Raw genomic sequence first — 15,073 nt, forward strand, 5'->3', positions numbered from 1 at the left:
GGTTTCAAGACCCTATAAGCTTTGTACTGTAATCATCGCAGGTCACAACCCTGCAGGAATAAGGCTGCTATGGCAACATAAAAAACTAATGCTTAAGGCTTAGCATAATATTCTGACTAATAGAAAGGAAACTCATTTTAAAAGCTGGCAGCCTATTTACCAGAAGCTGGATTAGAGGTGTTATTTCCCCTTTTAGCTTCCCCCCACCACCCCTCCCCAAAAGAAGGAAAATCTAATCACCCAGATCTTGAAAAAAAAAAAAGCTTTCCAGCAATTTGCAGTAACTTTACAATTAGGCCAAAATAAATCACAGCTTTCTCCGGTGAAGAATTCTGCCCTCCCATCTCTGCTCTGCATCATCACCATGGCCCTCCTGATAACTTTTCTTTAGTGAAGAGGATTCCACTCAAAAATGTGCAAGGAGAAAAAAAAATCATTTCTCTCTGTACAGTATGGCAGGTTACTACAGTGACAGAAAACAGTAAAGTTCACCCAGGCAAATGCAGAAAATGAGGTAATATAATGGTATCAGTATATCTTCTTAAGACTCTTACCTGGTTTTAATTTTTTTAAGAAGAAAAAAAATGTTATTGTGTGTATATTTTAGGTGCAAGTTTAAGAGCAGAATTCTTGTTTTATTTTATATATTTTAAAAGTCACACTCCTGGAATTTTTGCTATCTTTTGTTTTGAAGGTAAAGCAAAAAAAAAAAAGAGCACATTTAATTAAATATTGCCTCCCTTCCTTTCCCTTGTAAAAGATTTGCAATAAGCACCAATACAAAAGGTAACGAGTGGAGAAGTTTCAATTAATTTTTTTTTTTCAAAAGGAGACGATTAAATGTTTCCGGCCCGGTAAAGTGTTCATTTCAGGGAGAAAGGGAAAAAAAAAAGAAGAAGGCGGAGGAAAAAAAAACCCACAAAGCTTGGGGAGGGGATGAAGTAGCAAGGCCTCAGCAATTCTTTCAATTCCAGTGCACACCCAATAGTGTGTCGGGAAGAATGCACACTGGTCGGGATTTGTGGGAGAATTGTCCCGCCACAAAGGAGGGAGAGTTACGCTTGTTATAGTCCAATAAGCCATGCCAGTCAAACAAGTACCCACACTAGGGACAAAAGGAAAGCAAGAGATTCTCACACAAAAGAAAACAAGTAAGCCCATCTTTTAGTTGTGCATCAGCCTCCAGGTTTTCTGCTGCACATAAATAAAAATGAAGGGGGGGAGCGGGTGTGCGTGGGGGGAGAGAAACAGCTTCTGGGAGGCTGAAAAATCATGCTGGACTGAATTTTTTGAGGATTGGGAAAAGAAGGCAGCGGTGTTAGGCAGAGTATGTTCTTTGTGTGCAAAGGTTGGGCAAAGGGAGAGCGAAGCAAAAGAAGGACAGTGATGCAGAAGCTTCTGGGGTTGGCTTGTTTTCCATGATGGAAATAAAAGTTAGCCAGAGGGAAGGTGGAAGAGGATGAGGTGACAAAGAGCCCTGGCATCCCATCTCCCTGCAAAACCTACTTGGTGGCAGCAAGGGCTCTGCCATTTTGGTATCATGAATATTCATCACTGACAAGTTCTGTCTAACACTTACATGGCTGTAAACCCTGAGAGGTGCACTCTGGTTAATTTAATTACCCGTTGGTGGAAGGGGATGGAGAACCTTCCGTGGAGGCCAAAGGGGCAGCGCCACGGCATGGACAGGGCCTGTCCCACACCCGGTGACGGGGCTGAGCTCCGTGGTGTGCTCAGGCCCATCTCCATGGCCTGATCAAGGTTAGGTGCTGAGATTAAAATAGACCCTAATGCTCCTGCCTGCCTTTCATCACAGCTTGCACGCGTGCTAGCTGCTCAGCTAGCGGTTTGCAAAAATATGAAGTGAATAATTAAGCATTATTCCTTTACTGGTGTGTTACAGCAATAATGGTATATCGAAACAAGCATCCCTCTTTTTTGACAATTAAAACAATTATAGCATAATTAGGCCTATTTCAAAGTTTTCTTAAGTAATTTGACATGCCAACCATTTACATTTCAGGTTTTTATTGGCTGAAAAGTCAGTTGTGAAACACAAACACACCTGTCAGCAATTAAAAAGGAAGAAGTAGAGAACTGTTCAGGAAATAATATCTGTGCTAATTAAAAACACTAGTTAAAAGCTTCCTGTTTGTTCCTCCAGTTGCCCCAAGGAGTGACCTTCCCCCCAACCCATTTTTTCATATGTTGCTAACATGGTTTTCCATCTCCTGCTTCCAATGCATGTAACTAAAGCTCTTGGACAGACAATAATTTTGCTTGTTAGGGTAGTCTGAGAAGAGTCAGGCACTTACCCTTCTACTTTTGATAATATATTCTGACAGCAGTATTGGTTCTTTGTCAGCCGTGGGAGAAATACACCTAGTTTTCTTTATAAACGTGTTCCATATTTGCTTTTTATACAGCACATCACACACACACATTTAAGTGGATGCACTGCCCAATTACCTCAGCCAAGCAACAACATCATATGGCATTTTCAGCCTTCCTCTTAACTCACAGTCATTCCTCTCTGTGCCTGGGTGAACTTGGTCCAACAGCTTCAGTCAAAAGCTACTGTGTTTTTGGTACTCACCCATCTTATTTCCTCAACATTTTCAACCTTTGGCAGCATCATGCTTGAAGGCAGGGTCTTGGACTGCAAAAGCACCTCTAGATCTTCTTCTGCAAGGCCGCTGGACACGGAGTTTATCCTGACACACTTTTCACCATGGCCTAAGTCAAACTCTTCAAGGGTTTTCACGATGTTCAGTCTTGCTTCTCTCTACATTATTTACGAGTTCAGATGCACAAGAAAAGAAAAAGAAAGCATATTTTCTATTGACAGAAGAACGCACTGAGAAGAAAACTTGTTGAAACGACATGGGGGAAAAACTAGACAGCCAATATAGTGGTTTCCTCAAAATGTCTGTCACTCTTAGACTTTATTGAAGCAGTCGTCACCAGAACCTCACAATTTTACCTTCCTCTTTCCTGTTTCTTTATAACTGGTAAATTCAATGCATGGGGTTTCTACCACTTGCAGAAAACAAGACTTTTGTGTCTGCTAGTGCTGAACATGTGTAACAAACACAAATCTTTATGCTAACATAATGTATTGCACTAACTGTCTGCTCTCTCAGAAATGGCATATTCTTAAATTTGCATTAAAAATTAATTTTTGTAATTTAGCTCTGTAATTTTGCCTGATGTCGAAAAGTACAGACATATATATGCCTCTTTGGTTTTCCTTTACTCCATGTATTCAAAGTGCATTAAAGGCAGTAATAGAATTCACAACATGCATATAAAAACAACACTGAAATAACTCCAAGGTTTTTCTTAGACCACATGAAAGGGCATTCTGTTGGCACAAAATAAAATCTCCAAAGACACACACTTCCCCTGGTCGTTTGCTATTTTTGTGAAAGTAAATTTACAAATCTGTTTAATGGTTGATTTGCATGAAGAATACTGGCATGCTTTTCTGAAATGAAATGCATTTCTTGGCCTGGAGAAGGGGGTAGGGGTCGAAGGAAGGTGTTAGGCTCCTTGCATCCTGCCAACTGAAGTTTCAACCCCAAATTCCTTCCACTCACCAACAGCCCCTAACAAATTTGCATTGTCAAAACGCACACTTATCATTTCATTTGTGAAGAGTTTTTATGGGGCTAATAAAACTTTAAAGCTCCTGAGCCATGGAGGCTCAGGAATGACTTTAACAATATGCAGTTGCTGAATAGAGATGCTTTTCAAGAAAAAAGGCAGACTCAAGAGGAAAAAAACAACAAAAAGAAATCATCAAAGTTAATATCCAGGCTAATACAAATCAGCAAGAGAGCACATGACAGTAGATTTAAACCAGACGGATGCAGACCTCTGCTGGCAAGAGGGGCAGAGGTGGTTTCCCAATGTGGTCTGAGTTAAACAGTGTGAGGGAACAGTAGCTTACAGTTGTCAGGACTGATGAGAACAGGGTCTCCCAGGCCAGTTTAAGACAGCTCTGCAGTGTACTGATTTACAGGGCTGAGACCCCTGATAATTAGGGTAAGTTTAGAGAAAAGCAATTGGTGGCTCTAACTGGTTAAAAGGAAGGAATAATGAAGCAGAAAGTTAATGAAATCTGAAGCAAGCAGCCTTCAGCTTGGGGCTCCTAGCCGTGCTCCTCCCAAGGCTGGGAGCATATGCCTGTTAATGGGACAGGCGGGAACAAGGCACCCATGTATGCATCCCTGTATGCCATCAAGGGGTACCTTCAGAGGGAATCTCTGGAAAATGCAACCCAAAACACGTGAGCTGTTGTGAATGGACTCTGTCTGGAGCCATTAGGAGACCCACATAAACATGCACGCAGTTTAGTACAAACGCGTCCAGCTGGAAGACAGCTCCGGCCTGTGGCTGTCTGATATGGCTCTTCCAAATTTGGTCAACCCAACTGCATGATGCCAATACTGGGAAATACAAATCCCCTATGTTTTCCTTCTCTGACTCAGGGTAATGGGTTCCTAGGGCTGAGCTGAAAGCTTCTGGACATGATGCAGAAGGGTAGCTTAAAATCACACTCCAAACCAATTTATGCTTTTAATTAAAGTCAGATTATCACCGTTTCAGCACACACCAATGCAATTTGCAAAAGAGAGATCTTCCCAAAGTATCCTCTAAGGCAGCACTCAATTCCAGCTGAAGGCACATCTCCAGCAAACTTGCAGCCTAATTTGTTATGATTTTTTTCAGAATATAATAACGAGCACTATTATGAGACCATTTAATATCTGTTTTTCTCCTCAGTCTGCAAACTCCCTTCCCAAAAAAGACAGATCGTGTCTTTCTAGGTATATTTCCATACAAAACACTTATTAACAGGCTGTTGCTGTTATCAATTTACATAAACTAAATGTGCAGCCCTCTGGTACGTATCCCAAAAATAACCAACAACTTCACTGAATTTATACCAACCAACAAACATGGGGAGGGGGTTGATGTTTTTTCCCATATTTTAATAGAAAATATGTCGCTATGTTAGTTAACACACCCATGCCATCTGTTGGGTTGAGAATTCATGCGTTTTCTTAGAACTGCTATGTATTAGATCTGTCTGCCTAGATACTCCAGGAATGGAAATGTTTCCTTTTCATGATATAATAGTTCTAGTCACTATAGTTTCCACAGCAAGAATCAATTTATGTTTTTAACTGTGGAACAAACTGATGGGACCTGGCTGCCAAAGCCAGAGCTTGTGAGGGGGCTGACTGTGCCTACCCTTCCTACAGTGGAGGAAATCTGACTAATGTTAGCGGGGAGTATCAGGTTCCCATAAAGGTTTCCAATAAAACATTTCATGGGTAAATAAAAAAATTATATACTAAAACCTTTGACCAAACGTATTAAAAACATGGAGAAAAGGGAGAGTCCTTTGTGCCTCATTAGGCAGGGAAATGTAGAGGCTCTTATTGTAGAATTCGTGCAATAGCTAAAATCCTATGCTAGATAAACTACTCCAAAATTGTAACAGAGAAAAAGGTAGTCCTTGATACAATAATATCCTTAGTGCCAAGAACGGGAAAACAAGAATTTTTAAGGAATGGTGAGAAAAATATTTGCTCTGTTCTTCACATGAGAACTACAACATCAGATAAGACTTTGTCATGAAGGAATAGCTGATAAAGAAATAAACCAAATCATTAAGTAAAATATTTCATGCTCAAGTAGCTTGGGATGGTGATATCCTCCTTGGGTCCCATGTGAGCTAAGTTCTTTATCAAACTGAACAAGAGAGAAATACAACAGAGAGCTTCATGGTAAATAGAGATGCTATCAAAATGCTTTAAATTTGTGCTGGAAAGCTCACTGAGGAAAAAAAATGGTTGGTCAAGGTGGCTACTTTAGCACCCCTTCTGTTTGACTCTGAGGAGGACACAGGAAGAGGTTCATTATCATGTGCAGCTACGCCAACTGGTGAAGATAAAGGTTTTGGTGACGCAGCATTGCTGACAAATCCATTGCTACCCAAACACGCACACACACCCCCTGAAATTAAAAATGGGAATACACACAATGCCGGCTCCACTGGCACCCATTAAACCTAATAACTAAGCATCCTCATGAGTTTCTAGCTCTGAATTATCAAATCTGCAAAGAAAACAACATCCGTCCACTTTTACACTCCAGTGGAAGAGGTGGTCCCTCGCGGCAGGGCTGCGCAGTCTCGCCATCTGGAGAATAAATCGAGTGTGAAGTACAGTATAGTTTGGGACCAAGCTCCGTGGCGGCAGCCCAGCAGTTAGTTCATTAGTCCCAAACTTGCGGGGATTAGTGCGGTATCAGCTCTACTGTCGGATGGGATCAGGCAGGCAGAGCGCGAGACTCGGGGAAGGGGGTGGCGGCAAAGAGGGAGCCCCTTGGGCTCCTCGATAAAACCACACTGTATTAGTGGACCTGAATGTGTGCTTTTGGTAACAGTATTTGGAAACAGCTTCCCATCATCTGAATTAGTACCTTGCCATTTTCTCCTTTTTTTCTTTTTCTCACCTTTTTTTCCCTGTACGTTATTTGTCAAAACATCGATATTTCCACTTCAGAACAGAAAAACTAAAGAAGAAAGAATGCCACAGAGCTGGAAGTTCAGCCACCCACTCACCTTGGACACACTATTAATACAGCAAAAGATGGCCAAATTAGCAGCAGATGGAAAAATTATATTTTTTTCTTTCTTTTCTAACTGGTACAATTGCCTACAATCCTGCTTTTCATCATTTTTTCTAGATTTCTAGACCTACCTGATTTTGAGAACAAAACCTCTGTTTTGCTTTATTTTTCTTGCCTAGTCTTCCTCCCCTTTTTCTAAAGACCTCCAGGTCTTAGTGTAAAGATAGTGGTCATACTTAAATATATGTTTGTATATAGATCCCATCCTGTTAAAATCATTTGGTAACAGTTCTTCATGTGGAAATGTAAATATATGATGCACTAAAATGGCAGGCCAGAATCTATCATCCTCAATGCCATAATAAGTTGGCATGTTTCAAATAAGAGAGGAAAAATTAATTGCTATAATCACAATTCAAGTGCTTTTTTTGTGACATGCCTGACATGGTAAAAACATACAATTATGTGGTAATGTTAATTCCTTGGAGTGGTTTGTTTACAGAATTTGACATTGCTGAATCTTTTGTCACTTGTATTAGTGCATGCCATACAAATGCACGTCACAAATAAGATTTTTCAGAAGAGCACATACACATTATATACCCATAGTAGCTTTTGTGCATAATAGGGTTTCTGCAGGGGAAAAGTCTAACACCTTCTCCAAGCATAACTCTCCATCAATAAATGCCATACAGAATGAGAGCATACAAATGCTATTTAGTTTCAAACTCACAAATGAGAATGGCAAAAGAAAAGACAAGTCACATTTGTTTTTAAGGAAACAATGAGATCCATAAATGGGGAGTAGAGTGCTTCTGAGAGCAGCAGGTACTTGTCTCATGAGACTTGCTTTTTACCTCACATATATCAGGTACTCATTAGAATAAATCTTTGAAACGGCAACTATGTATTCCTAGTTAGTCTAGTTTTTCAGTCTAGTTAGACTGAAAAACTGAAAAACTGTGCTGTAAAATATGCACAAAGCCTCCAGAAAGTGGTCATTAAATATTTTCTTATTTTTACCTCTGAGCAGATAATCAGTTAACAAGTTTTTAAAGATTTAAGAAATTTTAGAACACATTTTCTTTTGGTTCAACATGGAACACACCAAACCCACCATGTAACCAGTCCTGAAGGAAAAAAGGGGCAGGAGTGAGGAGAAGCAGGAAGAATAGTGTCTCCATCATGTATGTTGCTGTCTCTCCTCTGTATTTCAGGTAAACATATGTTTTAGCATACAGCAAGACACTGATTTTGCTGTTACTGTTTCCTGAAATCTTCATATTATTTCTTTAATAATTATTTGTTATTTTAATTTTTTTTGTTTAATACCAACCTTTCCACTTGTCTGAAAAAGATTCTTCATGACATCAAAATGAGTCATCTAACTCTGTGCACTTCTAGCATCTGCTGCTTTTCTCTCTGCTCTGCTAATTGTCCTTACATGCAGTACATGGTCTAGCCACACTAAAATGATGCAAACGTCAGTTGCAGTCAGCATTGTGAACTAAGCAGCAATTTAATTATGCTCTGCTGAGGAAACCAAATTTCTTTGCCTATTTCTCTAGAAATTCCTTTTAAGGTCTGGGAACACATCAGTGCACTTATCAGCAATAGGTACCCTGTATTTTTAAAAGAAAAGATCTCTAAAGTCTGTCCAGGAACAGCTGGGAGTGCTTGCTGCCATATCAGCCTAGGAAACCTCTCCCTCCCTCTACCAGCGTGGACAATGTGGATCCTGAAGATATTAGGTGGGGGTCTATCCAACACCATCAGAGTTGGGCAATTTCCACACATGGTGGTCAGGCGGCCTGTCCTGAGATGCTGTCAATGTGGAGAACCAGCGAACAAGAGCCTGAGGTGGTCTCAGCCAGCAGACAGGAGCCAGGGCTCAGGAATCCCAATAAAGCTTATGGGGTGCTCAGCTATGTCAGGACTAAATTTCTGCTGAGCCTGACTGTCCAAGGATGTGGATTTGAATGCAACAGCAAGACATTCCCACAAGTTGTCATCAAAGTATTTTTCTGACTTGCACATACCTCAAAGAAATAGAGACCAGTAGGCTGCTAAAATGAACTGGTACGTAGAAATATTCACATAATATGAGGGCTGAGTATAAATGTCTCAGTAGCAAAAATGATACAGCATGGGATATGTGTGTGTGTGTCTGTGTGTACATAAACACAGACACAGGCTTATACCTTAAGATTATGTGTACAAAAATGTTCCAAGAGGTTTTTAATGACAGTAATATATACAGCAGCTTAAATAAATCAAAGTTTTGTTCATGCAGGTAGGCAGCTATTCTTCTGTCTGCCAACTTTTATAAACACTTACAAAAGAGATGTAAACAACCTTTCAATTAACACAAATCAAGCTAGCACTAATTTAAGCTGGCTACAAGAAGTAGTCTCTTTACTTTTTCCCCCTGGCTTTCTGAAGACACTTTTTGTTTTGTGATTAGCATCACAAATGAAAATTCTTTAGAAGCATTAGTGTTAATTGGTCTTCCTGGAAAGTCCAAATGTGCTACTGAATGATGAAATAAAGCCACAAAATATGCAATCCAATATATCAGTTAAGAAAAAGATTATACTGTTTTTTCATCTGAACTTAAGAGTATGTTAATTTTTATTAAAAAATATTACAGTTTTAGATGCATTTACTTGGCAATATGTAATAGATAGCTATGGAAAATGGTTATGTTTAGACACCTATTTTTTATTTTTACAAGTACATCTTTTTGTTAATGCTGATAATGAAATGCACTGCTGTCTGTCAAAAGTACATATGCTTTAGCAAACTATCGATCCCTCTTCAGCAGCTGATTTCAGGTGATTCTAAGTGAGATATAGATCAAATGTTTTAAAGATTGGCAAATTATTGCCTCAATTATTTAATAAATTGGTTGAAAAAAATACTTAAAGCCAAGAGAGGTAAACAGAGTTTTTCTGAAAAAATACTAACTGGCTAGAACTTTATGCCTGCTTGTACTGGAGGAACCAGTGTCTGTCCTAAGCTGCTTAATAGCTCCTAGGAACAAGGAATACATTAAGAAAAATCAGGTTAGGTGTGCCATGGCATTTTTTATCCTTCCTATTCTCCGGAACAAACTTTTCCCAGCATACCTACAGTCTCGATAAAACTGTGTGTTTCAAAGAGATAGCTTGAAATGACAGTTGTGTTTCTGTTGGTGCAAACACTGACTAACAGCTCTTATCTCAGTTTTCATAAGGTGCCTTATCTGCATCAGTAAATTAGCAAATTAATATTCTGTAATGTGATCAAAGCCCCATAGAATGCCCTAAGTCCAAGTGTTCACAGTAAAACTGTAGTGGTACATAAAAGCTCTCAACTCTTTGTTTTCAACTTACATTTTAAAGTTAAGTGGTGTCACCTTGTAGATGCATGTCTTTCCATGCAGTGGGGATTCAAGACCAGAACTGGTCACTCAGGTCTCTTACACTGAGAAAGGCAATCCCAGAAGTTCTCCCACCAGATGGGTTCTTGAGACACTTAGAAGAGGACTTCTAAAACCTTCTTATGCCACAGGCATTTTTTTAAAGCAGAAATTACCTCATGTATACTGCATATGCCCTTGTGAGATCATGCCATTCATATAAATTTCCATGTACAGACCCTCTGAGAAAATCTATTCCTCTGGAAGAATTTAGTTCCCAGCTTCACCTGAAGGTTTTGAGTCAGCTGCCCACAAGGCACAACTGCCCATGTACATCCAGACTCTCCTTTGGGGGACCAAATCATCTATTTCCTCCAAACCACAATACAGGTGTGGTTTCAGAGAGAGATCTCTTCAGGCATCATGCCCAGAGAGTGGTTTGGACAGGACTGCACCAAGTTCAGCTGCCCCCACCCTGCTCCTGTGAGGCTGCTCCAGGGAAGCCTGTGTCCCTCCAAACACTCACATGAGCTCTCTCGCCAAGCCCCAGGGTGTGCAACATATCCTCAGTTAAAGTTTAAAAACCTCATGGTGGTATGCCACCCTGCTCATAGGCTGGAAATCAAGAAAAACCTCCCAAAACCCAACCATATTACAAACCTAGCTACTCCATCAAAACCCCACGAGGAGACACAGGGCACCCATGTGCTAATTATGCATCACTGCACCTAGTCTGCTCTAGAGATTTACCCCTATGCCATGTGGGCACACATGGCACTCTGCCACACGAGGCGAGGGCAGCAGGGATCTCTCTTTGGATCTCACACGTTTAGCATTGTAGAAGTAGCCTGGAATTGCAGTAATTACTTCTGTGAGAAAATAATGTTACGAGATGTTCAACACAGGAAGCTTTGATCTAAGGAGCTTTGCACTAAATTGACACAACTCTTGCCTTCCTGCAAAGCAACCTTGTTTTATAATTGTATTTCTCAGCCAGTGCTCACCTCAACAAAGATCCACCTCACTAAGCTGGATTTTGCCAGAGATCCTTCTTCTTTCTCTAGCAGAAGAAAGGCTTGCTTTTGATAGAAATCACACTTGCATGGGTGACTGGGGTGAGTCATGGACCCAACAATCCCACTTCACCCCAAATACAGGTTTTAGCACATCCTGCAGGCAACATTTGCTCAGATGCTCCATATGATGAGGCAAAGCCCATTACACTTTCTGGCAGAGTCCCTGAAGGATGGGCAGTGGTACAAAAGCAGTCGTCCTCCCTTCTTTCCGCCCCCACACCCCAGAAGTGGGAGAGGGGAAACAGCACCAGAACACCATGTCCCATGTGTCCCTGTATTGGCAGTGACTAACTGAGGCAGAGAGTGATCCCTGATACAAAATAAAATTGTTAAAAATAAACTCCATGACTCATCTATTCATGGCAAGGAGTATGAACCTTTTGGAAATGAATTCACTTGTGTTCTGTGGTCTAAACAAAACCTGACAAAGTGAATTTTTCCCTGCCTAGACCTGTGATTGGTGTCAAAGGAACTGAGATTTTTCTCCAGTTTGAAAGTGGGACCTGAGAAGGCGGTTGTTTTCTAGGTCAGATCTCTGCTAATGCTTCAGGATTGTAGGGTGGTATTTGTACATCAGTGATAGATGTATTGTCCTCGTAGAATAAAGTACACACCTTTATAGACATGATGAGAATTGTTTATTGGTATTCTTCAGAACATGATTAAGTTCCTCATTTAGATATTCCTGATGGCAGTGGAACAAGTTACTAGACCTTATGATATTTTCTTCCCTAAGCTTTTCTTCAACTTACTTCCCTGAAAAAATAATTTTTAAATGCTAGGTTGGCTGAGAAGGTGTTCCTCAGTGGGGCTTCTGGAATATCTATGAAGTTTAAAGTAAAGTTGGTGCATATTTCCCAATAAAATGATAAAATAAACCAATATATTATTATTTCTGCAACATCTAAGCAGTTCCTATCCTCTTCTGCTTATTCCTATTCCATGCCCTGCTTTTTCCTTACGCAAGCTTTTCCAATCAACTTTTTCTCAAGCTGAGATGCAAACTGGATCACTGAAGCAATCCCATTAGAGAAATGGGTTTTTCAGGCTTTTCTGTGTGGGAGAGTAGGATTTTGTTTTTTTACTCCAGCCTGTTTAATCAGTCCTGTTTACAGCCTGGCCAAACAAACAATTGCACCGCTACAAGCAAGGGCATGGCAAAGGAAGACAACAAGCAGCTAGGAAGGGCAACATGGAAAAAGGAACTTCTTGAGCTGTTTTTGTTTTTCTTTCCACCACAGCCCAGCCAGCTGAGCACCCAGCTGCAGCACTGTTGCACCTAATTTGTGCCCATGAGGAGAGTAGTAGGTAGGACTCAAGCAAATGCCTGCATCCCTTAACAACCCTCACTACAAGCCCCCATTCTTACATCCATGTGCATTTCCCCATAAAATTACCTCAGCATAACCAACAGGGGCATCTGGAAGCAGAGCACCTTGTTAAATTATTGATTACTTGACTAACACAACTTTTGCCTTAATTTATGTGGTTCCCTTCATAACATCTTTCCAGACCTGAATATGCACGGCTCCTTCTACCTGTGCTTTTGTTAGCTACTCTTGCATCTGTCCAAATCTGACATGAATTTAATTCACTTCAAGCACACTGTCAGGGTTCGAGTTCAAATTCTTTACACATGGCTTATCAGGTATTTTCTCTCACTTTCTGGACAATGACTCTGCCAAATGTAGTGTAAGTAAAATACTAATAAGAAAATGGGTTCAGCTTTGAACCATTTCTATAAACATACAATAAATGCTGGGGTCAGCCTGGACTTTGTACTGATTTAACTACTTCAGATTTATTTGACACCAATAACATAAAGTTGATGCAATGCTCTGGCAAGAAACTATTTGCTAAAATGCTACTAGTAATATAATTTGTTCTCCTGTGTGAATAAAATTCATGGACAATCAGGATTTTACAGCAATATAACTGAATTAATACAGTACTGCTGCTTTGTTTATCTTATATTAATTTTAAACCAACAGTGATAAAATAGAATTCAGTGTTTACAAGTTTGACACCCATTAAACTGCCTTTTTTCTCACTTTCTTTTCCTCTAATATTTTTCCCCAACTTGCTTTATTGTTGCGTAACTGTCTGAACAAAGTATGCAGTTAGCAATTGTTTTTTTGTCCTTTTGACTTGATATGATATCATTCTTGTTCTGACTGAAGGACTGCCATAAGAAAAATATGAAAATGTGAAAATGTGTTCTACTTACCTAAAAAAATCTATTTTTTGGGAAACTGTTCTGCTTTACTTGCTAACCTGTTTATATTTTTTGATTTCCCCAGTAATAATGTGTTTTGTATTGAGAACAGAAGGTAGTTTTCCCCCCAAAGTGCTCAGAGACATTTTCTCCAGCCAGAATCCCCGCTCCCATCACCTGCATCAGGTGCAGGTTAACCCTGGTGGGACTCAGGTGATGCTCCCCTCCCTTTTCTTGGCAGCGGCCTCTCCCTGTGCTGCCAGCCTGCCACCAAGCACGGTGTCTGTTTGGCAGCCGCCCCTCAAGCTCTGGAAGCTCCCTGGCTCCATTTCCTCATTCCAGCTGGCCACTGAGGCATTGTCCCTGGCAGTGTGCTAGCAGTGCTTGTGCTGGTGTGTGCTGATGCTGCTGGATACAGAGGGCTCTGGGTGCCCTTGCCCTGTTAAGGTGTCTTTGCTTTTGCTTAGGGTAGGCTGTAGCTGGCACAGTCCAGAGTGTTACCCTATATCCAGAGCACTTCACTCTGTTCTGAGGACAAAACGCACAGTGGCATTAATGCTCTTTGACTTTATCTGTTGGCAAGTTCCCTATCCATTTCTCTCCTCACTCTTTGATTTGGCAAGAAATCATCGATAAACTTCCTAGGAAGTCCCTCTTTAGAGGGTTCTGCAGCGTGGGTGCAGAAACAAATCCTTCCTGAACCCACTAGACCACTCCAGTACCTGAGGGTGCAAGGTACAACAGTACCAGAAAACTATTGTAAAGTTTGTATATTACCAAAGTCTCCTTCTTTCCTGGTTCTTCATTTGATCTATCACCTTCCCTACTGGGCTTCAGATGAAGTCAAAGAATTACAGGACTGCTGAAGTTAGAAGGAACCTCTGGGGGTCATTTGTCCAATCCCCTGCTACAGCAGGGACACCCAGAGCTGCCCAGCTGAGACTCTGTACAGATAGCTTTTGAATATCTCCAAGGATGGAGACTCACAGCTGCTGGGAAACCTGTCAGTGCTCAGTCACCTACACAGTGGAAAAGTGTTCTGATGTTCAGAACATCCCATGTTTCAGCTTATGCCCGTTGCCTCCAGCCCTATCACTGGGCACCCTTGAGCCACCCTGGCTCCGTCCTCTTTGCATCCTTCCTCAGGTATTATATACATTGATGGGATCCCCCTGAGCTGAACAGTCAGATCTATAAGCCTCTCCTTCAAGGAGAGATATTCCAGTTCCTTTAACATTTTTGGAGCCCATTCCTGAGGCTTCTCCAGTATGTCCATGACTCTTGAGTACTGATACCTCTGGCATTCTCCTCCACGTGATTTGCAAAGTTTAGAAGTCCTCTCTGCTCTTTGTCAGACATGTTTGAGCAAATTAAAACTGTCTACTTTTATTTTTTAATGTTAAGATCCACTAAAAAAAATTACTAGTAACCTGCACTCCATTTTATTTATTAATTTTGTTGTTTTTAAAATTCTCATGTCCCTTCATGCTCTCAGCATCACCTTTTCCAATACAATTATAATTTCCAACTGAGTGATTCGATCTTTGCTTTAAGATAATTTTTCATCTGTTGCTTATTTGGCTTTATTTCTTCTTGACCAGGTTTCACAGCTTCAGATTCTGTGTTGGCAGTTTCTTGGCCAGTTTTCCCTTCCTGTTGACCAGATATAATCTCTGCCAGTATGGATGCTAAGTCCTCTATTGCTGGCCAAGCGAGAATCAATCATGCTGGATCTTA

General features: G+C 40.7%; 1 protein-coding gene and 1 long non-coding RNA gene across 6 annotated transcripts in view; one reads left to right on the top strand and one right to left on the bottom strand.

The window, feature by feature from the left end:
* LOC135447325 (uncharacterized) overlaps positions 1 to 15,073 on the top strand; it is a 71,751-nt gene that overhangs the window by 52,364 nt on the left and 4,314 nt on the right. The window lies entirely within an intron of this gene.
* Positions 1 to 15,073, bottom strand: part of CLYBL (citramalyl-CoA lyase) — a 165,967-nt gene that overhangs the window by 26,005 nt on the left and 124,889 nt on the right. For all 4 annotated transcript variants that reach the window (XM_064712245.1, XM_064712237.1, XM_064712240.1 and 1 more), the window contains exon 3: positions 2,597 to 2,785. In XM_064712245.1, coding sequence (XP_064568315.1) covers positions 2,597 to 2,785 — 189 coding nt within the window. The remainder of the gene's footprint in view (positions 1 to 2,596; positions 2,786 to 15,073) is intronic.

This window comes from Zonotrichia leucophrys, chromosome 1, assembly GCF_028769735.1.
Source record: "Zonotrichia leucophrys gambelii isolate GWCS_2022_RI chromosome 1, RI_Zleu_2.0, whole genome shotgun sequence".
NCBI lineage: Eukaryota > Metazoa > Chordata > Aves > Passeriformes > Passerellidae > Zonotrichia > Zonotrichia leucophrys.